At 41.8% G+C, this 27,417-nt stretch overlaps 1 protein-coding gene across 3 annotated transcripts; it reads left to right on the plus strand.

Moving 5' to 3' along the window:
* Positions 1-10,980: 10,980 nt before the first annotated feature.
* Positions 10,981-27,277, plus strand: LOC308373878 (amyloid beta precursor protein binding family B member 1-like). Of its 3 annotated transcripts, none has more exons than XM_080849537.1 (14): positions 10,981-11,117; positions 12,323-13,262; positions 14,332-14,537; positions 15,260-15,316; positions 15,637-15,710; positions 15,905-15,965; positions 17,789-17,935; positions 18,323-18,450; positions 19,998-20,112; positions 20,640-20,724; positions 21,087-21,182; positions 22,029-22,144; positions 22,477-22,653; positions 23,303-27,277. In XM_080849537.1, the coding sequence occupies exons 2-14, from the start codon at positions 12,332-12,334 to the stop codon at positions 23,465-23,467; spliced, it is 2,358 nt and encodes a 785-aa protein (XP_080705663.1). In that variant the 5' UTR covers positions 10,981-11,117; positions 12,323-12,331; the 3' UTR covers positions 23,468-27,277. The 3 variants fall into 3 exon arrangements, with proteins under 3 accessions (XP_080705663.1, XP_080705664.1, XP_080705665.1); XM_080849538.1 differs by having other exon boundaries at positions 21,087-21,167; XM_080849539.1 differs by lacking the exon at positions 22,029-22,144 and having other exon boundaries at positions 21,087-21,167; positions 23,303-23,419.
* The last annotated feature ends 140 nt before the right edge of the window (positions 27,278-27,417 follow it).

Raw genomic sequence — 27,417 nt, forward strand, 5'->3', positions numbered from 1 at the left:
GGAGAATAACTTAGAGTCCGACAGTTTTGGATTATGGTCTTGGCCTTGATATGGTACAGATGATAGTCTCAACTGTTACAGACATGATTAGTCCCTTATTCAGTACATTGTACTGTGATCTATCTTCCCATGTGTTTGTGAAATGTTTGCCATGCTACCAATGTGTGGGGAAATTGTCTTTGACCACTGAATCCAGTCAAAAAAGTAATTTGTTGTCATTTGTAGGTAAGACTTCATACTTGCTGTTATTCTAGATTCAGCTTCTCAAATTTCATCAGGGTTTTTTTTTTCTTTTTTCTTTGTCATGACACAGCACTTTTCATTATCAGCAGACTATTCATGCATGATAATCGACTACTGAAACATTTGTCTTTTGTAATAATTTACATTTTGAGTTAATAATTTAATGTATGTTGTTTTGTATAGTTTTGTTTGAAAAAAAAAAAACGAAAACCTGACGCTTACTTTGCACTGACCCCAGAGGTGTTGAACAAGGTGTACATAGAGACTTGGCAAATTAATGTATGTGAACATGAACTGTGGAGAGATGAGCTGTACTGTATATGAGTAACGCTGTACCTGTAACTATTAAAGCTTGTACAAAGGCTGAAGCAACACACATTTTTCGCCTCTGTCGTGTTTAACTTGTGGAATCACTGTCCCTCTCCTTTGTCCCTTTAGTCATTTTTAAACATGGCGTACTGTGGACTTGAACAATGTTATATAGTATAGAGCTGTACCGATACAACTATGTATCCTAAGATAGCAATACTATCTATCACAATACTATATTGGTACTTTGATCCCTTGTATTATGATTTAATTATTAATTTGTACGTGCATTTGTCATGGTGTTTCTGAAGACTATAGAATACCAATGTACGTAGATTGCAGGAGCGACGGGACCTACCGATGTATTCAACTACCCGATACCTAGCCCCTTTGTAGTATCATGGAGCTGTATAGCATTTGTTTCTATACACCACTAGGGGCGCTCTGAGTCCATGTGTCTCCAGTTTTGTCTGAACATTAAGGGCTTTGGTTAAGTTTTAAAACTGAAGGCCCACAAGTTTAGGCCCACTTCCTGTCCTGAGTGTGTTTCAACAACAGCACACAAAGGTCTTACACACAATTTCCTTCTTGTAGAGAAAAACCTCAAACCAACATGTGTGAACTTGAGCAGTACATGCTCTCTGCTAATATCACATATTTTGAACATTTTGTGTTTAACCAATGGGTGGGTGATGGGTGAGAGGAAATGGTCTGCAGCCCTGAGCAGCATCACTTCTTATTCTGTCCTCACACACAACAGAAAAAACAGAAATAGTCGGTGCACTCTGCGTTGGAGGGGGAATCTGGAGTGAGGGACACTTCTGCTTCTTTTTTTAAATCTTTGGTACATTAACTGCTCTTACACTTCTGTTTCTTTTTAAATCTATGGTACATTAATTGCTCTTCTGTGGCAGTGAAGTTATCCAACATCGACAGATGCTAGTTTTGGGATAGATGACCCATCGGATGATGCCTTCGTGTGGCCCACAGGACTGGTGCTGAGAATGTCATTAAAAGGAAATGACAGTCAGAATTTGTAGGTGGACAAGAGGAAACAAGTGTTTTGTGTGACGTTGGCTTGATTAGACTAATTTCATGGATATAAAGGCATAGCATGTTTGGGTAAGTATTGCATTTTACTAGTCTTTTACTGGTCTAAATACCTGCTCTCAATGACTTAAAAAAATAAGCAAATTATTAACTTTAAGTATGCAATATGAGTAAATGGACATCTTTCAAGTTCTCCTTTTCTGTTCTATATTTTTGGCTTTTTTAGTTTGTGAAGCTGTGAACCCAGTTGAATCCTTTACGATATTCATGAAAACTATTATAAGTATAGAATACATAATACTGTTTTAATAGTAAAACAATGTTCTTCAGCCTTTCCGCTGGAACTTAAAGTCAGATACCTCGCTGTATCCAGAGGTCACAGTTGTTTTGAAAGTACTACCACTAATTCTGTTCTCCATAGATGATTTCTGTACACATCCTGTTCATAGCTCTACAATCGTTTGCATTCATGTGTTGTGTGGTAATTTTTTCCACGTTTGCTAGTAATCATGGGAAATACTCATTTTCACTCTAGATTGTTAAACAGTGCCAGTCACTTACTGTCATTATGTATAAAGACACATTAACACAAGGTTACTGATACATATTTGGTATAAATGTTTCTGTATTTGGAAATGCACCATACATCTCAGAAAAAAAACTTGGGAGATGAGATTTTGTTATATAACAGTTATAAAAGGAACAAAGAATTAAGCAGAGTCTGAACAAATATTTGGACAATTTCTATATAGTTGCTATTAGGCTATGTTGGACAGTTTGAAGTCGTGTGACAGTCATTTTACTTAAAATAGGTTAATTAGTTGCCTCTTTTTTCTTTGCCAATTCAAAGGTGTTGTGCTCAGAATTGAAGATGAACATGTGCATAGCAGATTTGATCTGCTCTTTGCTCTTTCATAATGCATCACTACTTAGCAGTACTGGCCACTAGCTATAGGTTGAGGGTATGAGGGAATTATTTCCAAAAGCACAGCCCACATGCAACTGAGCTTTTATATTCTGTATTACCATGGTGTAATATGGCTGAATATCACGACTAATAGATTGGGTGCAGTCTAACCTTTCCTTGGAAAAAGAGGAACACAGAGCACGCAGGGTCTCAGATGTCTCTGACGTCTGCATCTTTTAATGCTATTTTCTCACATCTACAAGAGGCAGAGGAAGATCAGTTTTGAGGCTGGTTAACACTTCATCAATCATTCCCTTCAGGTTATTTTCTGGATCCAGACAGCCACATACCAACATGTCAAACAACACCAGTGTCGTTTCCAGTGGCATTTCCTCCAACTCAACTGAAGCCAGTAAGGGACAGTAAAGATGACATCCAAATTGAATATCAAACTCATGAATTATGGCAGGATAAGACTGTGCCCATAGAACAAACCTCAGGACAGTTTATTTGAATGTACTTTTGATTTAATCAGCACTTTATTATGGTTATTAACTTTCTTTTTGTTTTGATATTTAGAAGATTTTCTGCTTGACAAGTGGCACATTTTGCTGATATCTGTGTGTGCATTTACAATTATGACAGCCCTACTGATGACATTTTTCTGGACCAAAAAGTAAGTCCACACAGCTGAATATTTAACAGCCATACCCACGTCATTATCAATGAGCCAAAAACCTCTCAAAATACCAGAGCATACCACCATACTCTTCTAACTCCCTTGAAAAACTTTACCCAGGTATCGTTCACTGATAAGGACTATTCAAGATCTGAAGCTTAGACAGCATTTGGCTTCTCCACATGTACCTCCAGCAGATTACACCTACAAACCAAAGAACATCACTGCAACGTTTGTAAAAAGTGAAGGCCTCGAACCTGAGTCTGGCAAACTTTCAATACAGGACACAAAGTCAGCCTCAACATCATTGTGGAAACCTTCGCAAATGGTAAATACACTAGCCTATTTGAACGGGGAAAGTCCTCTAGCTCTAGAAAGCTAGTGCATTAACTGGGCGCTTCACAGCTACTAATTCATGTGTTCCAGGTGACACATTTGAACAGGAGTGACCTGACTCTTCTGCAGCTTATTAAGGCTGGACAGGAGGGGGTGTTCTATAAGGCTAAAATGAACCGTGGCACCTGCAAGGGCCACTCCATGTTCACCTGCAAGGTCTCCAAGAAAAGTAAGAGTTCCATCTTGTTCACTAAATTATAGTTCTTGACTGAGACATACCCAAGTCTCCTTGGGAAAGAGAAAGTCACAGAATGCGTTCACCAAAAAAAAAAGGGGCTCTTCAGACAATCTGTTGAGGCCATATTATTGGGGGTTGCCCACATGTGCATGATAAACCTCCAGAGGTTGGTAGTAAAAAGCTCAGTTTACTCCGTTTAGGTTGCATGCAGCCTACTTAAGTGTTTTCCCCCCCAATAAATTGCACTTAGCCTACAGGAGTACATTTAATGCAGAATCATTTTCACCCATACTCGAGTACATGCATGATTAAAATGTACTTATACCATGTCGACTGCTTGGGCTACATAAACATATACGTGAACGCCGCATTGGCCTCTGCTTCGTAGACTGCGTCAACAGCACAGTTAGATTGAACCAGGACACTTGCCAGTGAAATCTATTGAGGTAAATTCGAAAACATTAGCTTCTGAGTACAAATTGGACGACAAATTTGACAATTTTTGCTTAATCTACCCACCTCTGTAAACCTCTGAACTGAGAGGCTAAATGAGTTTAGATGTATTCATTAACGATTGGATTTCACAAACACAGTACAAGAAATATCAGGTCTCTCAAGCGTTGATGCTAAATAATGCCTTCGTACATGATGGCATAGTAGGGCCATTCTACCGAATTCGTGTAATATGCAGTCCCTCAACAATAAAAACTATTTACAAAACAATTAGGTATTTAGGCATAGATATTTAATTAGAAAATGTTATGGTCTATATAAACCCAATCCATTACATGAGATAGTGATAAGCTAAATATATACAAAATCATCATTTATAGGGTACTTTCTATTGGGAAGTAGCTGTCCCCAACCCTGACATCTAAATTTCAATGCCTTTAAATAACACTTTTCAATTTTTTTAGATTTTTTTCAATGATTTAATTTCAAAGGTCTTTATGATTGGGTTGAAACAGAACTTGGAATATTTAGATTTATTGTGGGTTTAATTTTTAAATCAATTTACTATACTCAAAAAATCATGTCCCTAGTTTTCATGTCACTACCGAAACACAAGAGTTTTAGTCCATTGGCTGATCCTGTGTTTTAGCCACGACTCTGCATTTTTGACCATGCAGTGACACTGCATCTCTGTCCCTCATGGTTGAATGGTAAGTAGCTAAATCCCATAGTTTTTATATAAATGTGTTCCAAAGTCTGAAAATCAACGTGTAACCTTAAGAATTGTCACTACCGAAACGCATGTTTTCTTCAATTAAGTAAACCTTTTGGGGTTTCATGGAAAATCTTATGTTTGTATGTGTGTTCACCTCTTCAAAGATGTGTTTGAAAGCCGTGTGCTTGCTAGAATTCTTTATTTATGCTTAAAGTTAGCTAGAATTGTCACTACCGAAACAGTCACTACCGAAACATATGGTAGTGACCAGATGCTTTGGGTAGTGACAAAATGAAACGGTAAGTAGATCAATCCCATAATTTTTAAATAAATGTGTTGTGTGGACTAAAGGGCGGCCCAGAGCACCTTTTGGATGATTTTGGGAGAGAAATGAATATCCATCCAACAGTGCAGTCACTACCGAAACAGTGCAGTCACTACCGAAACAGATAAATTGAACTTGAAAATTTGGTAAAAAATTAATTTCTATGGATTTCATTGTGAAAACCTTCAAGAAATATTTGTAAAAATACACTTCAGAGAAGGGAAGGAAACACAATCTGAACAGGTCAATAATAATACTTTTTTACTATAGTAAATGTGATGTTTCGGTAGTGACAATTTTTGGAAGAGGAAAAACATTCCGACACAATCTGAAAATACAATATAAAACTTGACTGTTCTTTTACTAGATATGTGTACTTTAGATATGGTACAATATACATACGGACAAAGTTTTGGGAATTAACCATAAAAAAATTCAAAATATATCCGACATGACTTTGCATCAATTCGGTAGAATGGCCCAGTAATGCTGACGTATGCAGTGCGTCAAAAGTCATTTACCCTCTCTGCCCCCTGTACGTCCTCGTGTAGGTGTCACATACAAACAGGTGCAGAGGGAGATCGCCATCATGAAGAAACTGGGCAACCATAAGAACCTGCTTCATCTGCTGGACTGGGATATCACACAGTGTGAGCTTTTGCTTTCTGTTCTGTTCTGTTCTGTTCTGTTCCTCTCTAGAACATTCCTTCATGGAGCACGGGATAAAGGATTGGGCTGGTTGATGCTGGCACCATAATATACAGCAAACAAGATCTTGATCTTCTGAGCTCTAGCAGGCATGGATGCCATACTGAGGCCATATAGACACTATTCATTTACGCGCTCACTCATTCCTTCCTTTCTTCGGTGAGTCATTCATACATTCAATTATTTATCACATTTATTACAACTAGAATGTGCCATGTGTTTTTATCCCAGCACCCTACTTCCTGGTCATGGAGTTTGTGGCTGTCGGCACACTGCACAACTTCCTGCAGATAAATCGAGACAAATTATCTTCCAACAAAGACCTGCAGCACCTCTTCACCATCACTGCATACCACATAGCTCATGCCATGGATCACCTACGCAGCAAAATGGTACTTAGGCACACCATCCACCACAACTAAGTATCACAGCAAACTATTACTGAGTGTGTGCTTCTTGTATTTCCTGAGAGAAACACAGACTTCGGATGGGGTTTGATTGATTTAACTCTTTCAACAAGGCTTGACTTGTCAAGCAACAAATTCACATCGAATTATGTGATCTTTTCAGTTAAAAGTTTTTGTTGTGGGTACAAGGTTTGTGTTTGACCCCTCAGGTGGTTCACGGTGACATAGCCTTGAGGAACATCATGGTAAACAGCTTTCCTCAAGAGGTGAAGGTGGCTGAGTTTAGCTTTGCCAGAGACCTGACCCGGATGAAGAGTCTTCGCACCAGCAGAAAACATGGGGACCATGTGAGTGTTCCAGTAGCAGGAGAAGGACAGTCCACTCTTATCTTTCTTCTTCTTCTTCCTATACCTGTTCTTCATCAACGTCATCTTCTTCTTCTTCTTTCAGTTTTTCTTCAAACAATATTGATCACTAAGTTAGTTATGATTTACACTTCCTCCACAACAGGAAAGAATCCCTTTTCGCTGGTATCCCCCAGAGTACTTTAAGGACAAATATTATGGCTTCAAAAGTGACGTCTGGTCGTTTGGAATCATACTGTGGGAGATGGAAACATTTGGTGAGTGTTTGTCTTTCTCAAATAATTGCTACAAATTTGAATTACCTATTTAAGATACTACTGTCACTACTTCCACTACTACTATAGCTACAACTACTACTACTTCTACAACTGATAATAATAATACAAGTTTTTTGATACATGTTCTACCAAGTTAGCTACCTTCATAAATATATGTATTTCTGTGATCGCTGCAAACAGCAAAAGGTATAGTCAGGTTTACCATAGAGTCTATTTTTAATGAATATTCCCACAACATTTTGCAGAATTTAGCTAAGCATACACAACTGAATAACATATGTATTCAATTCCATCCTTTAGGCACATTGCCATACCCAAATCTGAATTCGTCAGAAGATGTTGTGCGCCATATCTGCGCTGGACACAAGAATGCAGAACCAGCGGGGTGCCGTGTGGAAATGTAAGTCGCAGGGGCGCAGTCTTGACACCTCTGAAAATAGCACAGAGTTGGATATCCTGTGCCTTGCAAGGGTACTGTTAAACCCTGTACGTGACCAGAGGTCCACTGTCACATGAGAAAAGGCTTTTGTAGTTGTTGTTGTTGTGGCAAAGGCTTAAGGAAAACAGGCTGTTGATGTTTTGGCTATAGCTGTGTTTTCTCACTATTGTAAAATGCCTTATCTATCTGTTCGCCTGTCTTTCTTTATTTCTGTCTTTATCTGTACTATTTCATCTGATAAGTTACCAATCTCTACCCAATCATCCGCATGCATTTAATATCACCCCTCCCTGACTAGTTTGCAGATGATGCGAGACTGTTGGGTGGAGCCCTACACACACAGACCATCCTTCAGGGATATTGTGAGAGTGCTAGAGAACATTCTGGAGAATGATTTAGTAAGTTTCAAAAAAACGGAGTAGACATAAATTCAAATGAATAAGAAATGTGGCTATGTGCTCTGTAAGGAAAACAATGCTGATAGATTAGTTGGTAAATTTAATTAAAAGAGTCTTTGTTTACATTTTTACAAACACACCTGTAAGATACAGTGTTGCTGTAGTTATCAATTCATTTTCTACATTTTCTTTTACTTTTAGGACTATGTGGATGTTGACAACAAAAGAATGGAGAGCTGATTATAATAATATGCCTTATGGACAGTGTTGGGGAAGCTACTTTGAATTATAGCAATGAGGCCTACTGAAAACTGGAACAAGTTGAACTACAGCAAAGCCAGCGGTGTTACGCACGTGAGGCTCCCCCACAGCTAAACCTGAGTGGACCCCTTTCCCATGGGATTCGTTTTGATTTGAAAAGTGCTAGGGACATAGATGGTACTGGGATTGTGTAGGGCTAAAAACATGCTAAAAACAAGTGTGGAAAGCAGATTCAGAACTCACTGCTTTGAGATATCTTAATTGCCTGTAGGGGTTGTAGTATAGGTCATTATTAGTATTTTCATCAGGGCCTCACTAGCGATAGCCATATACGTTCCATTCCTTTTATGGCCAAACAATTGGTATTTCCGTTGTTAACCAAAAATTGGCAAAAAAAAAAAGTAGTTTAACTACGTGAATTACTATGCACATATGAATGTAGTTGAACTACCAGCAAGCTACTGCAAAATTAAGTTAAACTACTTAATAACATGTTGTGTACTTTTACAATTGTTGCGTTTATTAGAATTACGTTTTCAAACAACACAATTTTAATATCAAACAAACCTTCCACCTTGTCTCTGGAATATAGAAATATTTGAGTCATCATACTGATTCCCTTTTTCAGGTCACTTTTTTGTGGTGAGCATTTCCTTTATTTGTATGACCATTTCTGAGGAATTAGTCAACTAGTTCTGCAATGGACTAGTGATTCCAGCGAATTTGTTATGTTTATTTCCCTATCCTACCCTCTCCTTATACGGTATATGAAAGAAGATCTACTCAACACACTACTATTCTGTATATGTCTTCCACTACTTCAAATTTACTGTGAGGATATTTGTATATAAAGTATATTTTTGTAAAAAAAACACCATTGTTGATTTGCAGGCTTGGGGAGAGACGGAAAACATGGAACACGTTATGTAATAAGGGTACAAAAAAAGTGTAACTGTATTCCGGTACAGTTACAAAAAATATATATCTAGATTACAGATACTTTTTGCAAAAATTGGGATTATTAGCAGGATTACAAATAGATTGCAGAACATTATACTATCATCCACATACGCATTTAACAACACGTCACGAGAAGACAACAGAGAAAAATATCATTTGATGAGCTGGTGTAAACTTACATTACGTGCAATAAAAACAATTCTGATTCTGATTCTGATTCTGATTCCGACCTCAAGTTCAAAAAATGCTTTCCCTGGCTGGAAATATCAACACTATTTTGTCTTTGAAGCTGAAAGTCCGTGAAGATAACAGTGCATACTTTTCCCCTGTGTTATTTCACATAATTACACATAACTTAATTGTTGAATTTATTTGTTTTGGTTTGGTTGTATGTATGGATTACCTGGTTTGTTACTTACATCTGGTGCAAATTTGTCAAAAGCACCTTTGGAAATATATTTACTGAGAAAAATGGTGATGTGTTCAATACTTACTTTACCCGCTGTATATACACACATCAAACCACAACCATACGGCCCTCATGCCCATTTTTCTTCAGGGCAACAAACTGAACTAGTTCACATTTCTGCCCAGCAGGCCCACGCTATATTACAAAGGGGATTGGGCAAAAAGTGTCAAATTATGCAAGGTATTTGTTTGTAAAAACTGTTGACAGTGAGAGAGTGTTCAACTATAGGTAAGAAAAGTGGGGGATGACCAGTTTATTTTTATTTTCAATGTTTCATACTTTCTTCTCTGTTGTAGTAAATGATGTGTTATTCACTAGTAAAATATCTCAGTGAGATGCTGCATTTGGGCCCAAAAAGACATTCCAATCAATACAGTGGCATATAAAAAGAGATTTACATATTTAGTATTGAGTTCAGTTTGTTGTCTAACACATAGAGCTATGATAATATAGTACATTTTGATATTTGTAGAATACTAAGTTTATTTTCTCATTAAGTAGGACGCTAACACCAGATGTTATTTTTATAGCACTACTACGTCACAAATGCAAAAAGTATGTCATCTGAAAAAGCTGGTGTGTGCCCTTTTATGAGGCAGATATCAAAAAGGATAAAACCACCAATACACAGTAAGGCCATAGATAGATAGATAGATAGATGAAGGGAAATTAAGGTAATCCAGTAGCTTAACTTACATACATACATGAATCACAATAAATACAAAAATACAAAAATCACAATAAATACAAAAACAATAACAATACACATAGGGAGAACATGTACACAGGGGGTGGGGTGTTTTCGTATAACATATACATATGACATTGTGCGTTACTTGTGAAAGGGCTGCAAATAGTGAGAAGTAGTGCAAAAGTGTTCATGTGCATGTGTGGATAGTGCAAAGAGTCCTGTGCTTGTGTATGTGGGGATAGTGTAAAGTGATATAATTTATATCACTTTACACTATCCCCACATACACAAGCACAGGACTCTTTGCACATATAAATACTTAATACTTATGTCTCTTTTCTGTTGTCTTCATTTGCACTTTTAGCTTTGAGGAAATCCAAAAGTAACAGAAAGTAATCAAGTTACATAACTTTTATATTGTGATACTTGGATTAGGTTACTGAATTCAATTTTTAACAGGTAATCAGTAATTGTATCCTCCCAACCCAGTTGATTTGTAGTTCATGTGTTCACGTGTCTTGTTCTCCTCTGTCTTCATAATTTTTTTTTGCTGTGTTACTTAATATCACGGGTTTAAATTGTATTTTCTCGGAAGCTGTGGTGCAGAGGCTCTGAAACCATGAAATAGCACATTTTTAAACATTGTTTTGTTTTCAACCCACCTGTCATCAAAGATACACTCGTTGGGTCTCCGGGTCGGGGTCTACGCTCGCATTTGCGTGATGACGGAAATGCTTGACGTCAGTGTAGCTCGCTAAGAACTTGCTAGCAAGCCAGGATGGTGCAGAGGTTTTCTGAAAACTAACACTAGCCAATACGTGCTGGATTACTTTATCCGATGATCCCCAAAAGGTTTATCAGATAAATGAAGATTTGTACATAAAATGTAAGTTATCACTTTGCTTTGTGCTAAACGGCCTGATTGGCAAAAGAACGATGTATTGCTTGATGATGTTCCTAATTGTAACGTAAACCCTAACGCTTGCCAGCTAGCTAGCTAGGAAAGGTATCTAGCTATTTATCTCAGCTGTCGATCATCGGTTAGATTAGCCAGCGGTGCTATGTTGGGGTGTGTTTGTGTTGGGAGCTCCTCAGTTTACACTCGAAATATATCTACGAACTACAACCGAATGATATCTTCTTTAAGATGTATCTATAACATGAATATAAAGTTATAGTATGAAACGTTAATACGCAATACGTACACATTGTCAATAGGCTATCCTTTCATCTGGATAGTGGGAAAGTTAGCTATCGCTAGCTATCTTATATGATAGGATAGCTAGCTAGCCATCGACAACATTAACCTTAGTTGAACAGCTAGATTGCTTGCAGCGATATGAAAGCAGGCAGCTGGTATGCGGATGGGAAAAGTGATGGCTTTAGCCCGCTTTGTATACTAGCACTGTACTTCAAGTTTTGGTATTATGCATTTTCTACATCATTGGTATTTTATTTAATGCTGTCATGTACAACCCTTATAACGTTAAGTCAATTAAAGTTAGCTAAGGATAGTTGGGTAGAGTACTTTTTTGGAGTGAGAAAACAACAGGTTAGGGAAATAGCTTGGATGCACAGGTGGATAAGGCAAACGACTAAACAGCTAGTTAGTAAGCTAGTTTCCCCCTAACGTTAATATTTAACATAAAAAATGAAATAGTTATTGTAGCTAAGAGCCGTAGGGATCCACCCACCAGCATTGCTCAGAATAGTATATCTGCATTATCGAAATGAGGCGACACGCACTGAGAATTATGGTTGCCATCCACTGGTGGATTGATCGTTTTACAGCGTCATGACTCGGGCATTTTGATTCTCTTCTCTTGACTCGGTGCTTTTAACATTGACAACCACCTTGACCAGATGATAGCCTAGTACATTCGAGCAATAGATGAGTATTGACAGGACGCATAGGCAAAATAACGCTTTTCTCGGCCCATGAACAATTAATAAAAGATTAGGCTCAAAGAAACATTTAAGTTCATTGTTTGAATGAAGAGGTTATATACCCCAAGTCTTACAAAGCCTCTCTCTCTCTCTCTCTCTCTCTCTCCTCTACACCTCTACGCCTCTCTCCCTCTCTGCTTCAAGCTCTCAGCCATGTCTCAGGAGAGCCTCTCAGACCTGGCCAATGAGAACACCTGCCCTCTGGTGACCCCATCCTTAACTCTTGACCTCCTGTCAACGCACAGTGCCCTCCTTCTCGATGCCGAGCTCAGCCAAAAAAATAAAATCAAGGGCTCTTGTTCCTCATCTTCTTCCTCATCCCCTAAGTGCCGTCGGAAGTACGCCACCACTACCCCGGCCGACCTTCTCAACGGAATGATGGGGGGTGGGGATCAGCAGGATGATACCTCAGTGTTGGCAAATAACCATGACAACGGCCATTGCCAGTGGACTGGGCAGGAGACGGGGCAGCAACAGCAGCACGCCGGTCAAGGCAGCAACGCCAAGTGGGTGAAAGAGGGACAGAACCAGCTCCGCAAGGTGGCTGAGAAGCAGCAGGACCCCAACCTCAACCACAGCCCTGACCAGAACCTGAATGTCAGCTTGAACGAGAGCAGGAGCGGGAGCCCAGACGCCAACCCCAACCACAACTCCCTAGTCCTCTGCGAGGAACGGCATGACACAGATGTGAAGAACACCTCCAACAAGACCCTCAGGACCCTGTGCCTGGAGCTGGACGCCAAGGAAACGGAGGACGGACTTCTCCTCATCGACACCTCCGAGCGTCCTCCTCGTCTGGGGAAGGAGCAGGAGAACCATGAGGAGGAGAAAGAGGTGGAGGAGGAGGATGAGGAGGAGGAGGAGGAGGAAGACGAGGAGACCATGCCATTAAGCGGAGGAGAGAAGGACACAGACTCCTCGGAAACACAAAGCCACAGCGAGGAGAGGACTGGAGAGGGCGAGAGTGGGAAAAGTTCTGCCCTCCTGTTCCCGGGGAAGAGTGGAGTGCCCAGCGACGAAGACTCCAGCTGCATGTCAATGTCTCAGGGAAGCACAACTAACAGCACTCCAGATGCGGAGACTGGTAAGAGATGTCTCCCGTTTCACTATCTGCTTACTTGGTCGCACTCATTTGAAGTTCTTTGTTGTATCCTATGAAGAAGTTACTTGGCAGAAAGAGATGAAATGCTTATCATTATGCTATGTGTGAGTCATGCTGATGCTACAGAGGAGAGGGATGTCTTAGGCTGAAGGACTGTATACTTGAAGGACAAGTAGAGTACACTTTTTATACGTTGCAACTGTAGCAAGCAACAGTTCAAGGAAAGCAAATCCTATCAGTACAGAGCCCTGCTCTGTGGTACACATGTTGCTTTTCAGCATCTGTAATTAGGCAGCTACCCTCTCAGATCAAACCTTGCAGCTGGCAGTCAGAATTAGCTGCCTGGTTGGCTGTCTAAATTACCACAGAATCCAGCCAAGTGCAAAATACCTTTTTGTGTGATTATTTTTTTAAAACTTTTTTCCATACCAGTGTTTTGCAGATAAATGTTTGTTGTAGCCAAAGAGGGGTGGTAATGGTCAATGTGGTCTTCTGCTTGACCATGTACCATGCCACATTGGCATGCTTTAGAGACCAAGTCTCATTTATTATTACATGCTTACAAATATTATATCTAGTTCTAATACAAAATCACAGCCAGATTTAAGAATCGTGGTAGAAGACAGGTAAACCTCTTCCTTTTCTCACATGTACGTTGATAAATTCATCCGTTGTCTCTTTGGCCAATCTGTAATCAGCTGTGCTGACGAGAAACCCCAGCGGTTACTAAATTGTCTCTGGGTATAGCCACACTGACCACTGCTGGGGTATTTAAAAGTCTACCCAGTGGCTTACAAGGTTCTCTAGATTTAGGAGCTGTAATTGTAGATCAGAAAACCACTACATCTCTCTCTCTCTCTTTCTCTCTCTCTCTCTCTCTCTCTCTCTCTCTCTCTCTCTCTCCTCCTGTGTGTGTGTGTGTGTGTGTGTGTGTGTGTGTGTGTGTGTGTCTTACTCTCTCCTCCTCATTGTCTCTCTTTTCTACTCTCTTCCCCCGCCCAACCTCTTGCCCATCTCCTTGCCTCTCTGGCTGTTGTGGCTGTACGTTTAGAGTCGTATTGGGATCGAAGCGAGTTTGAGACGGACGCGGACCTGCCGACAGGTTGGATGCGGGTGCGGGACACCACGGGCACCTACTACTGGCACATCCCCACGGGCACCACGCAGTGGGATCCGCCCTCGCCCCAGGAGGAGGGCGCAGCCCTAGAGAGACCCTCCAGCACCTCCCCTGCCATCACACCCAGCGAGGAGCCACAGGTAGGCTAAGCCCTCGACATCCACGTAGCCAATGACTTTGCGCATGAGGCATTCAAAGATTCACTCGTGGAGATTAGCTGGTAGGACTAGCTGCTAGTAATGTCAACATCTTTTGAGTCTCCCTGGGGGGTATTCGTCGTACGTGGTTTAGTGACAACCCTGGAGAAGTTAACTCAGAGTAAGTGGTTAACCTCCTAATAAAAGAACCCCCATTGGTTAATTCTCCTAGCAAAACAACATCAAAGGGCTCTTCTATTAGGAGGTTTACCACTTACTCTGAGTTAACTTATCCAGGTTTGTCACTAAACCATGTACGACAAATCTCCCCTGGAGAGGGTTGTAGTATAAGTATCAAAGACCACATGTATGACTTCACTTCTCAGTGTCTTGCTGCGTTCATTGTAGTGGACTGGAACCAACCCTCCAAGGCCAGCGGTGGCTCCTTTTCGTTTGAAATCAATCCTTGAACTTGATATTGTTGGTGTTCTTACATAGAGAGGAGAAGATTTGGATGAGAAACTGCACTGCAGTACACTTTCTCTACACTGGCACAATGGGATATATTGGTCGCCTCAAAAGTGAGCGAAGGGAGCAGAAAGGAGTAGGAGTGTACAATGGCCGCCCTGTAGGCACGCTTTCTGTTTCTCTAGTCAGCCATGGCTGCTGGTTTGGCGTATGGCCCGTCACTGATGGGTGTGTGGGTTGGTTGTTTGTGTCCTCAGATAACATGGAGAGGCCCCTCTCGCCACAACAGGTTCAACGACGAGGACCTTTGGAAGGTAGGTGACCGCTGCAATACGATGTGTTGCGTGTCCCCACCCCTACACATACTCGACACGCACACCCACATACACACACACACACACACACCCACCCACATACACACACACACACACACACACACACACGCGCAATACATTCAGTTAAGTTTAGTGTGTCTGTGATATGGGACTCTCTGTCTTGCTTCCCAAAGAGAGAGAACTAGATGACTAGAGAACTAGAGTGTGCCAGCGCTGGGTTTGAAACAGTGCTGCTGAGCCTGTCAGTCACCCCATCCCATCGCTCCTCTCTCACTCTGCTGTGGTGTTGTGCTTTACAGGATGATGTGACGTCTGATCAAAGTCTGAAGGAGTTTGAGGGGGCAACCCTTCGCTACGCCTCCATCAACCTGAGGTGAATATCATGACTGGCATATAAAAAAAAAGACTTAGCAGACAGAATGCCACTAGCGCCAGATGAGACTGACATTAATTGGTCTTTTCCTGGAGCATGTTTGGTGTATATGTGTTTGAAGTTATTTCTGTAAGTCTTTTGCTATTTCTCTCTGTTTCTTTGTCCCTTACACAACCCCTCTTGTCTTCTTTCAGTTGCAATCAATCGGAAGGTGATCAGAAACTTGATGGCTATAACTCAGACTCAGAGTCAAAGGTATGGTGGGCCAGAAGTCACGTTTTGGGTTACATATTGATCTGGATCAGATATTGGATGGGTCATTTAGCCTGTTTGTCACTGTGTGATGTATAGGGGTGCAACGGATCAAAAAACTCACGGTTCGGATCGTTCCTCGGATCAGAGTCACGGATCGGATCATTTTTCGGATCAGCAAAAAAAAAAAAAAAAAAATAGACAAGACAAATAAACATGTGGAGGAAGGGGCTGCTTAAATGCCGCAGTGATGAGCGGTTGTTGAGCCGCTTTCGGTTTCACTCCTGTCAGTGAAACACCAGGGTGATGTCGCTGTAAATGCGTGGCCATGCTCGATGTGTTTCCACTGTTGTATGGCTTTCTTGTGCCACAGTCAGTGGCGGTTCTAGACCATTTTTACAAGGGGGGCCAAGGAGGGGCCAGGGTTTAACCAGGGGGGCACATAAAAAACCAGCAACAAATTATATGACATGACATGTATAACTTAACATTATAAGAATAAGTGCAAGAGAGGTAGGGCAAGAGAGGTAGGGCCATACAAAATGAACAACAAGTCTTTAACAGTCATTTAACCCACCATGGGCAAAGCTGAAATCACTGTTACAGATAGTACAGTGTGCAAGACTGTAATTGTGGTTTACTTTTATAAGTAGGGGGTACGTACACCTTTGTATAGTCTGTTGTAAAATGTCTTACATTTTCTTTTTGGGGGGCACTCTCCCTGTGCCCTGTTCCTAGATACACTGAACTGATTCATTTCATTATTGATTAATTCGGTCGGGAGAAGAGATAAAAGCCCGCCCACACTGAAAATTAATTTGTTGACTTACCGAAACAGGTAAATCAGGATGCTCCTGAGGCACACACGCACACTGCCTCACACATGCACAGTCTCTAGGTCCCTCTCCCTCTCTGTCGTGAGCGCGCTACACAGATGCTAACGCAGTTTGGATCACGTCTGTCTCGTGTGCGCGGTCTGGCTCGCTCGCTCTAGATTCCGGGGGATTTTAAGTAATTTGCGGGCATCAAGGAGTCGTTATCAATATGCGGGAGACTCCTTCAGGGAGACTTGGGATGTCTGTGTATTCACATAACATCTGGGAAAGTCAACAGGCATAGGATATTTCCATCTTTTGGTTCTTGAAAAAAATCTTCTCTGCCTTCATGTGGCAGAAAAATCACCAGCTCAGCCGGTAGACAGTTGTATATCATCACTATGGTTACCACTACAGGCACAGGCAGACTACCAGCTTAAGTTTAAAACCCAGCGATCTATTAATGATAGGGAGCGAGCTAAACATTTAAATCGTAGCTCCTCTCTCCAACAAGCACCACACAGTATGGCAAACTACAGTGCGCTGTTTTAATTTACCCGTGTGGAACGTTGCGTCGCATTAGTACCGCTTTTGGCGCTTGGTGTAAAATCATAATAAATTCATGTTTTGTTTTATTTGGTCAGCATGGTCATTTATTTTTTTCATAAATCAATCCGCGGATCATGCGTGTGCCGAACCGAAATAGATGATCCGAACGGATCACGGATCAATGATGATCCGTTGCACCCCTAGTGATGTGTCATTCTTTGTTCATTCCCTAATCTCTCCCTGCACTGGCAGCACTCTCTTTTTTTTCTCTTCTTTTCTCCCCATTTTGTGTTTTCTTTGTCTCACTCTCTTCCCTTTTCCCTGTTTCATTCTATCCATCCATCCCTGCTTCTCTCTATCCCCTTTTTTCCCTGTCTAATTTTCCCCTTCTTTCTCCCTGTCTCTTTTTGCCCCCTCCTTCCCCCCTGTTTTCCTCTGTATAACCTCCCTCTCCCTTTGCAGTGTTTTGCGGTGCGCTCTCTGGGCTGGGTGGAGATATCTGAGGAGGAGATGGCTCCTGGCAAGAGCAGCGTGGCCGTCAATAACTGCATCAGGCAGCTCTCCTACCACAAACACAACCTGCATGACACAGCAGGCATCTGGGGAGAGGTGTGTGTGTGTGTGTGTGTGTGTGTGTGTGTGTGCAAGCAAGTGGTTGAGAGTGTGTTTGTGTTCGTTCATCACCGTGTGTGTGAGAGAGAGACTGATGATATTACTTATTTGTACGATTGTTTTTTTTTTTGTACAACACATAAACTATACCAAATCCCAGTTTATCTGTAAACATCTGTGTGCTTATGTCTTTAGAATTATTGGACACAAATTCATAGAGTACATGAGCTTGTACTTGTATGGAGTGTTTCAGGCATGTGTGACAAGGGTTTGCGTCTGTTCTATGGAGGGAAAACGTGTTTGCTTGTTTGTAGGTTTCACATATTGCAGTGGCCCAAGTCTGTGCCTGATTGTGCTCTTTGTCGCCCCCTGCTGTGTGTCCAGGGTAAAGACATGCTGCTGGTGCTGGAGAATGAGACGCTGAAACTGATTGACCCTATGAGCCAGACGCTGCTGCACTCCCAGCCCATCATCAGCATCCGTGTGTGGGGGGTGGGCCGAGACAACGGCAGGTAGGTGACGGAGGTGTCTGATCTCACACACACACACACTTCAACACAGACGGAAATGAACTCTCTAAAATGGGGTATTGTTGGTTTGTAATCAAAATTAACACTTCCTTCAATGCTGTATCTACCAACACAAAGACCTTGTACAGGTTTACCTCAATTGGCATAGTTCTTATGTTGATTTGTGCAGTGAGTTATTACGTTTTCATTTTGATTTGACTTTTGCCACTAGAGCAAAAGTTGTGCCTAACCTATGCCTGTGCTTCTTTCTGGCCGTGCTCCTATTAATTTGTGTGTTGCCCCTGCTCCCTCTCTCCCACTTTGGTTGTGTGTTCAACTGCTCTTTTGATTTCTTTGTTCTGCCGCATCTTTGGACGCAGGGAGAGGTAGTGTATCACTGTGCTACATTGATTGTTGTTGTCATGGTTACGCTGACATAGCTCCCCCCCCCCCCCCCCCCCCCTTCCTCTTGCATCCACCCTCATGCTTTCTGGAACGTTCATGTGCTACAATGCTACATTTCTCATGTTATTTATGTCTAGTCAGTGCATGCAAAATCCTATATAAGAGAGACATAAATGTCTTTTGCAGATATCTGTTATCAAAGATGAATGTATAATGTATTGTATCCCAATTGTCTGCCTTTTTGTGTTTAGAGACTTACTTACATGAAATCCCATCAGCTTCTCCTCAGTCTTCATATGCCCTAGTATCTCTAGTGTTCAGATAGAATGTAGACCGTGCCATACTACGTAGTTACACAAAGGCTGTTACACATTGTGGACATGGCAAAAAAAGTGAAGCAATTGGAATGATAAAAACAGTGAGGTGTTCCTCCTGTGTCGTGTGTAGGGTATGAACTATCATGTGATTCTGAACGAAGTGCCTTGTGTGTGTGTGTGTGTAACGGCCTTTGGTCAGATCTCAAAACTGACATGAATACAACTTTAGATTTTTCCTTTGGATTTTAAGACCACGCCCTTCAGCAGCACCGTCTATGTAGACTCCTTTCTTCCACCGTGCTGGCTGGTCTTTAAGATTCATAGGAATGGATTTATCATGACGTGTTTGTGTCATACTCACAACCTTCAGCTAACACCCATAACACAAGTCCTGTTGGTAACACTTCCAATGAATACCTTCTTTTATAAAGCATTACAAGCGCATTTATAATGCATTATAAATATGTATAACGCAGCATAAGTTTCCTTTATATAGGATTGCACGACCTCCCTAAAAGACTGCATTACAATAGTCACAAGAATTTAATGAGCAGGTATTGTAAGACTATGAAGTGCATACTATGCTTTATAACTGTGCTTGAGATGCATTGTAAAACAGTATTCATAGCAAGTGGTATCAAATAATGAACTGTCCTTCCATAGATATCGATGCAGGATTGTTCTTGTGTCACATTTTCATGCCGTCATTAGTATCTCCATGTCCAATAAGTGTGTGTGTATGGTGTGTCTGTATATGAGTACTCTGCATTGTGTGTATTTTGTGTGTGTGTTGGAGTATGTGCTGAGTTAAATGCTCTGTGGTGGCAGGGACTTTGCGTACGTGGCGCGGGACAAGCTGACCCATGTTCTGAAGTGTCACGTGTTCAGATGCGACACCCCTGCCAAGAACATCGCCACCAGCATGCACGACATCTGCTCCAAGGTAGGCACGCCCAGCAGCCAGCTCCCCCAGGTCTGATCGGGTATTGCAGGTAACGGAGAGCTTGTGACAGGCCGCATCGCCTCAAGGCAGTCCCCCACAAATCAAAGCCTGAACCTCCTCTAGAGGAAGCCAGTGGGCTCTATTGAACATCATGCTCTCACTTAATCACCCACACACTCTTACCTTTACTTTTATCTACACACACTTTTGCACTCAGTTCTGTCTGAGGTGTTTGCATTTCTATAAATAGTGTGAATGGTCCCCCAGTGGTCTACCAACTAGGACATATGGGTGTGATTTTGGGTGGATGTGTGTATACAGATTTTGCACACACTTCTTATCCACTTAGACACATGCACACACACACACACACACACACACACACACACACACACATACACACACACACACACTCAGCAAATCATTACTGTTAAGCATAATAAAGGTTATCCTCAATCCAGTGTCAGAGCAGCCAGTGCTAGTGAAGAAATATTTTTCTCCAATGTCCTGTATGTCCTGTTTTACAGATCATGGCGCAGAGGAAGTCCTCAAAGACCTCCATGAGCAAGCTGCATATCGACCCTTCCAAGCTGCTGGACATGCCCTTTCAGGGTAACTCAGTCAGGGCATCCTGAACCTGCTACTCCCCCTTTACTCCATTGACCTGCGCACCTCTGAGTAGGCCTCTGTCTGCCTACTGGCTCTGCACTACTGCTCACACTTCACAGAAGGAGTGCAGTACTACAGCACAGACATCACTATGGTAGTGGATATGAACAGTCTAAAGACTGTAGGGCTGTTAGTATCTCCATGGTAACAGTGACTTCTTAGTTAATTACGCCTAGTGTGTTGGTTACACATTCTTTGGTCACTGATGGCAGGAGGTTTTTAGTGATTTCCTGGCACAGGTCGCCACTTTTCTAATTGGTTGCTTCTCTTTCTTCTCCCTCATGACTGTGTTTCTTTTTCTCCAGAATTTCCCGTGCCAAAGAATGAACTGGTCCAGCGTTTCCAGGTTCAGTACCTCGGTAACGTGCCAGTGGCCAAACCTGTAGGTAAGGGACGTTTTGGTAAGGAATGCCTCTACTTTTCTCTTTCCTTCTACCCAATTACTTGTGCGTGCGTGCGTGCCCGTTGCGTGCCTCGTGCGTGCGTGCGTGCGTGCGTGCGTGCGTGCGTGCGTGCGTGCGTGCGTGCGTGCGTGCGTGCGTGTGTGTGTGGTATCCAGGATGGTGTAATGGGCTGTGTAAGCATGCTGTATATACCCATGCTGCAAGTTACTGCCTAGGCTACAACTACACAAAATGCTTATCAAAGCAATTACGCTACGCTATGAGATGAGAAATTCTGGGTTATTTGTCAACAGAATCAAAACATGGTTTGGGAAGTGAATAAGCCTATACTTACCTTTCTGAAGGTTCCTCTCACTTACCCTCATATTGAAGGCTATCAAACTAACCCAGACAGTTGCTGATGTTTCCAAAAGACTACATCGTCCTCATAGTACTGGAACAGTTTGATGAGCTAACCTCCATGATGTGAATGAAACACGATTGGATGAATTCCCCAATGCTGTCTTATAGCAGTAAGAAGCGGTGAGATTTTGTGGCTGCATTAACCCGAAAAATTAGATAATAACAATAAAGATGATCTATTGGCTTTGGTTAAAACACAAATGTCCCGTTTAATGACATGATTTGTATGAGCACAATTACTGGACATTTTCATGGATCGTTTTTGTCAATTTTACCACGCCAAAAAACGGTAATTTCCAGCCATTTCCATCATCCCTGGTGTGTGTGTGTGTGTGTCTGTGTGTGTGTAACTGTAACTGCAGATGTTCCTCACACTAATGACAAGTAAGTAAGCCAGATGAAGGTCAGCGTTTCGTATGTCTGTGATTTTTGAACATTCAGGAGTGGACATCATTAACGTTGCCCTGGCGACAGCCATGAACACCAAAGAGAAAGAAGACTGGACACCGGTGACTGTGAATGTGGCCTCGGCTACCCTAACTATACTAAACGCAGAGGTGAGGACACACGCACGCACGCACGCACGCACGCACGCACGCACGCACGCACGCACGCACGCACGCACGCACGCACGCACGCACACATACAGACAGACACACACACACACACACAGACACACACACACACACACACACACACACACACACACACACACACACACACACACACACACACACACACACACACACACATAATTACCTATAAAATGTTCGGAAATATCTCAACAACTTTCCATTCTCTTTTTCAATCAATCACTTCTCTCTGTCTGTCTGTATGTCTGTCTCATTGTGTTTGTTCCTCTCTCTATGTGATTCCCCCTCTTCCGCAGACGGAGGAGGTTGTGTCAGAGTGCCGCGTGCGTTTCCTCTCCTTCATGGGGGTGGGGAAGGACGTGCACACGTTCGCCTTCATCAATGCCGAGGCTCCTGGGCACTTTATCTGCCACATGTTCTGGTGTGAGCCCAACGCCGCCAGCCTGAGCGAGGCCGTGCAAGCCGCCTGCATGGTGAGTCTCAACCTTGGATGGCCTACATCGCCCCCCGGTGTAGTGGAATGGTCACAACATACAACCAACACTGATTTTACAGAAAGGTTCCTAGTAATAGAAAAGCTGTACATGAAGATAATAATAACCACAAACAATAACAAACTAAATAACAATCATAAGATTCATGATTATAATAATTATAACAATAATTAGATAATAATATAAGTAATAATAATAATAATAATAATAATAATAATAATAATGATGATGATAATAATAGCAACAACAAATTAAACTGATGAGGTGGTGGTGATGGTACTTGCATAGTCATTATAAGGGGAGGCACAAAGGTTGCCAGGCAACTGTTCCATTTGACTTCAGATGGGATCACAGGGATGGAGCAGCCACTCAATCAGTCACTAATCAGCCTGTGGAGAGTGGTCCAATGGCAGTCACTTCATTTAAGTGCTCAGTTCAATTTAGCAACACAAAGACAAATCAGCTTTAGCTCTTCTCCAGAGAAATCACTTTTACAGGCCGCAAAAGCACAAACTCTGGAAGGCAGTGATCCAAAATCCGAGTCTATCCAAAAACATTGCTGTAGTCAAGGGTTTGATGATGCTGATATTTGATTTGACCCCCGTGTGCACTGTTTGTCCCTCTGCAGCTGCGATACCAGAAGTGTCTGGACGCGCGGCCCCCCAGCAGCGGCGGCTCATGTCTGCCGGGGCCCCCTGCTGACTCGGTGGCCAGGCGGGTGGGCTCCAGCGTCAGGAAGGGGGTGCAGAGCCTGCTGGGTAGCTTCAGGCGCTCCGGTTCCCAGACGCCCTAGGGGAGCACACCCTGTGTCTCAGTCTCTCTCCAGTGGCCCCATCTGCCAATACACGTCCACTGTCCCCCTCACACACCATCGGAGGACTCTCTCTGTCTCTCTCTCTCTCGCTCTCTCTCTCTCTCTCTCTCTCTCTTTCTTTCTCACTCTTACACACACACAGACTCTCTGGAAAAACACTCCCTGTTCCTGGGTCAGTCAGTGTCCTCTCGGCCTCTAAACCTCCTGCCCCCCCCACACACACTCCTGCACACACAGGTAGAAATCACTCCCCTTCCCCTGTCCTCTTTGTCATTCCTTACCTCCCCACCTACTCACATTAGCTGCCAGTTCCTGGTCCTGTCTCCTCCCCTACCCTCCCCTCCTCTGTTTCGTTCTCCTTCTCCTCTCTGCCTTTCCTTTCCGGTCTGAGCTCAGCTTTAGAAGGTTATCTGTGGATGGTGTTCAGGATTGGATGTTCTTCACATGTTCTTCACCTGCCTACTTTATGTTCCTGTTCAGAGGCCAAGTATCTATCTTGATTACCACCCCCACTACCCACACATACACATACACACACACACACACACACACACACACACACACACACACCAATTAATTAATGGAACTGGAAGTGTGTGGGTGGAAAGTTCCCTTTCCAGCTGTCCTTGCAATGTTGTGTAAAGTAAGAGGGACTCACAGTGGTACGGGATCGTACGAGTTACTGATGATAGAAAATATTTATATATCAAAAATGATCATGAATGGGTCATGGCTTGTGCAATTTTGCAATGAAGTAATGACAAAGGAACTGAAAATATATATATATATATATAAAAAATGCCCATGAACAAGTGAGCATTAATGAACAAACGAACAAGTAGAAAACATTGTCAACACGGCAAATCATCAGAGCATTCTAGGAACACTACAGTGATCTTCAAATATGTAAATTCAAGTTAAATGCAAACTAAATACTTGTCTGTCTGTCCTATGATGTGTGTTTGACTAATTATATACTATGTATAGCTGCCATTTGTTTTGCCACCACACTAAAAAAAAAAAAAAAAGAGTCGGTTGATTATTTTAGACATTATGTTGCACTGTTTCAGGTTTAGGCCTGTCCAATGTAAATCTAACTCTTCATCAAAAGTTTGGTTAGGATGTTTGGTCATCCATTTCTGTTATGCAGCCCAGGTGTACTGGGGAGGCTTGTTGACGGTCATAGCGTCTTTCAAGACCTCTCTTTTGAGCGTTTTTTTGTCCACAGAGATGTAGAGTATAGCGTCGGGTTCTACTCCGTTACAAGGTGTGGTGCTTCTGTGATTCTGGCATGTCCCGTCTGTCCCAACAAACCAAGGTGTCCCTGGAGCTCAGAGGACACAGGACATGTCTTTGGAGGGCGGGCGAGTTTGTCCCCAGACGTCATGCTTTATGTTCAGCCCTCTTTGTTTTGTCAGTGCGTGTATGTTTCCATGTACTGTAGATTATCTACCGGCTGACTAGGAGAGCCACAGCAGATTGTAAAACCTACTTGTAGTCCTGCTGGTTGTACAAACCTACTATACTTACACTGATGTTGTTGAGGGTCACAGTTGTTGTCCTCTTTAAGAAGCTCTCGAAAGTAATAGGCCCTTGCATCTGGACGTAATATTTCGAAATAGACCTCTGGCTATTTTGAAAGTCTGTTTAGGTTTTCAGTCGAACGTGTATGATTGTATTGCTGCTGATTGTGGCATGACTGACCAGTTTTCTTTTCTTTGTATTTGTTTTTTTAATCATTAGCTGTCAATAATATATCACAGTCTTCCTAAATACATAGATCAAGTAAGTAGTAATACATTTCACTTGTAGCCACGTGGGCATTGGTCTTTATTTGAATTTTTATTTCGTAATATAATTGAATATTTTTGTAATATTTTGTAAGCCGGCTGCTCTTCTCAGAATGCACTACAGTTTATTTAAACTTTCACAAAATGATAGTGTGTTGATTTTTTGGCTTTGCTGTCCAACCACCCGCAGTGTCACCACTATGTGGTTCTTAGTGAAGGATAGCTGTGCTTCCTCATGCAGTTTTAAGAAAATCTGAGCATTAACCTCTGTTCGCCCCCTACTGTTTGCCTGCCGCAACTGCGCTTTTCCATCAGTAGAATCTAATATCAGGAGACAGATATTTGTGTCTGTGCATCACAGGGCACCTTTAAAAACCCTAAACAGCCATGGATTGTTACACAGGCTCTGGACAAAAACTAGTGGAGTGAAACTGGACCTAACTGGAGTTAACTCCTATTACCTTAATGATGAACTCATATTGACATCAAGGTGTATGTTTGAAAACCTACAAATAAATCTGTTGTGGGTATTTGACTTGACTTCCTTAGACAAATGTATTCATACAGTGCACCGTTGGTTAGCTATGATACCACAAATCCTCAAAGATTTCAAAACTGCCATGATGTCTGTGGTGAAACCTCAGATTTCGCTTCCATTGTCCTCCGCACTAGTAGTCTGCTCAGACTGGTCCTAAGCCATCCCTTGCTGTTGTGAGTAAGTTCCTAGGCTCTCCACTAGGGGCAGTGTGGTTGGGCTGTCTGTATGTAGGAAGAGGCTGCAGACAGAGGAAGCGTAAATTTTGGCGTTCTGACTTTATTTGGGCTCTGATAAGGGTTTATCACTGCCTCAGTTTTTATATGTCTGATCTTAACTGATAATGTGTTTTTTAATATTGATATTTCAGTGGTTTGTTCTTAAGTAATACATCTCCATATGCCATATCATCCAAGCGGAAGAGTTTAGTGACCAGGTGTTTGACTTTTTTTTTTAAATAGCTTTTAACATAGCTGTTGTTTATGTACTGATGTTGTTTTTTGTTTATTTGAAACTATCCGTTGTGTTTAGTTTGTTTGGTTGTTTTCAATGAATTAATTTACTTTCTTTTCGTTTTGTTTAATGCTGAGGCAGAATTAACATGCTTTGTGTACGCACACACACACACACACACACACACACACACACACACACTCCCTTTTGCCATAACATTTCTCCCACACTACACAACTGTTTTAATCTGTTGTTTATTTTGCTAATCTTTTTTGTTCTTACTGGATCTCAAGACTTACTCCCTCCTCTTGTCTGTGTTTTCTCATTCTGGTTGGCATGGCATGGTGTTATGAGTGTTGAAAAGGGATCTTATATTATTTCTTCATTTCTGTACTTGGAATCATTTGGACTTTTCCTGATGGAGACTTAAATAGTATGTCTTTTGGACAGGTCCTGCACGAGGAGCAGCTGTAAACGTTCCACACCCCTCTCCATGTGTTTGGTGTGGGGATGTGGATACTGATTTCCTTCTCTGTTTTAGAAGAGAACACAGGGAACTCAATCAGATTTTTTTTTTTGTTGTAGTTTTTATCTCGACACTAGAATTACTGCCTGTTACTCTGTTGCCCATCTCAGTTTCGCTGCCTCTCTCAATTTGTATGTTTTAAAGTGAAATCAAATCACTTCCTGTTGCACAGGCCTTGTTGGAATAACGGTGTGTCAGCGTAATAGTGTCATATCATGGTATACTTAAATGGCCTTTGGTGTGGTTTTAGCCTAAGATGATAAAGATAATGATTTATCAAAAACAAGTACACCCTTAAACAAGTTTGCTTCTCAGAAATACTATTATTTTTTGGAGGTAAAATGCCAAACTAACAAGGCGTTCCCCTGTGTGAGTTCCATGTGGATGTACTGTACTGGTCAGCATGAAGACTTTTAGTTTCACCTCTTGGGCGATCCATGAAACAATGAGGTTTTTAAGGCTTGTGCAGAATTTCCTTTAAAACTGTAAAGCAGATGTGATGTGTATATACATGTATATTAATATAATGTATCACTGAACAAAATAAAAATTCACAATGCGGTACACACGTTGGTGATTTAAAATGAATTGTACAAACAGTTAGAAATTGACTTTTGATTTAATT

The sequence above is a fragment of the Sprattus sprattus genome (assembly GCF_963457725.1).
Source record: "Sprattus sprattus genome assembly, chromosome: 1".
In the NCBI taxonomy this organism is placed as follows: Eukaryota; Metazoa; Chordata; class Actinopteri; order Clupeiformes; family Clupeidae; genus Sprattus; species Sprattus sprattus.

Excerpts from the sequence above, each read along its gene's own strand:
- LOC308373878 (XM_080849537.1), top strand. The coding sequence starts at position 12,332 with ATGTCTCAGGAGAGCCTCTCAGACCTGGCCAATGAGAACACCTGCCCT. Across the intron at positions 15,317-15,636 it reads ACGACGAGGACCTTTGGAAG|GATGATGTGACGTCTGATCA; the intron begins GTAGGTGACCGC and ends TGTGCTTTACAG. Across the intron at positions 18,451-19,997 it reads GTGGGCCGAGACAACGGCAG|GGACTTTGCGTACGTGGCGC; the intron begins GTAGGTGACGGA and ends CTGTGGTGGCAG.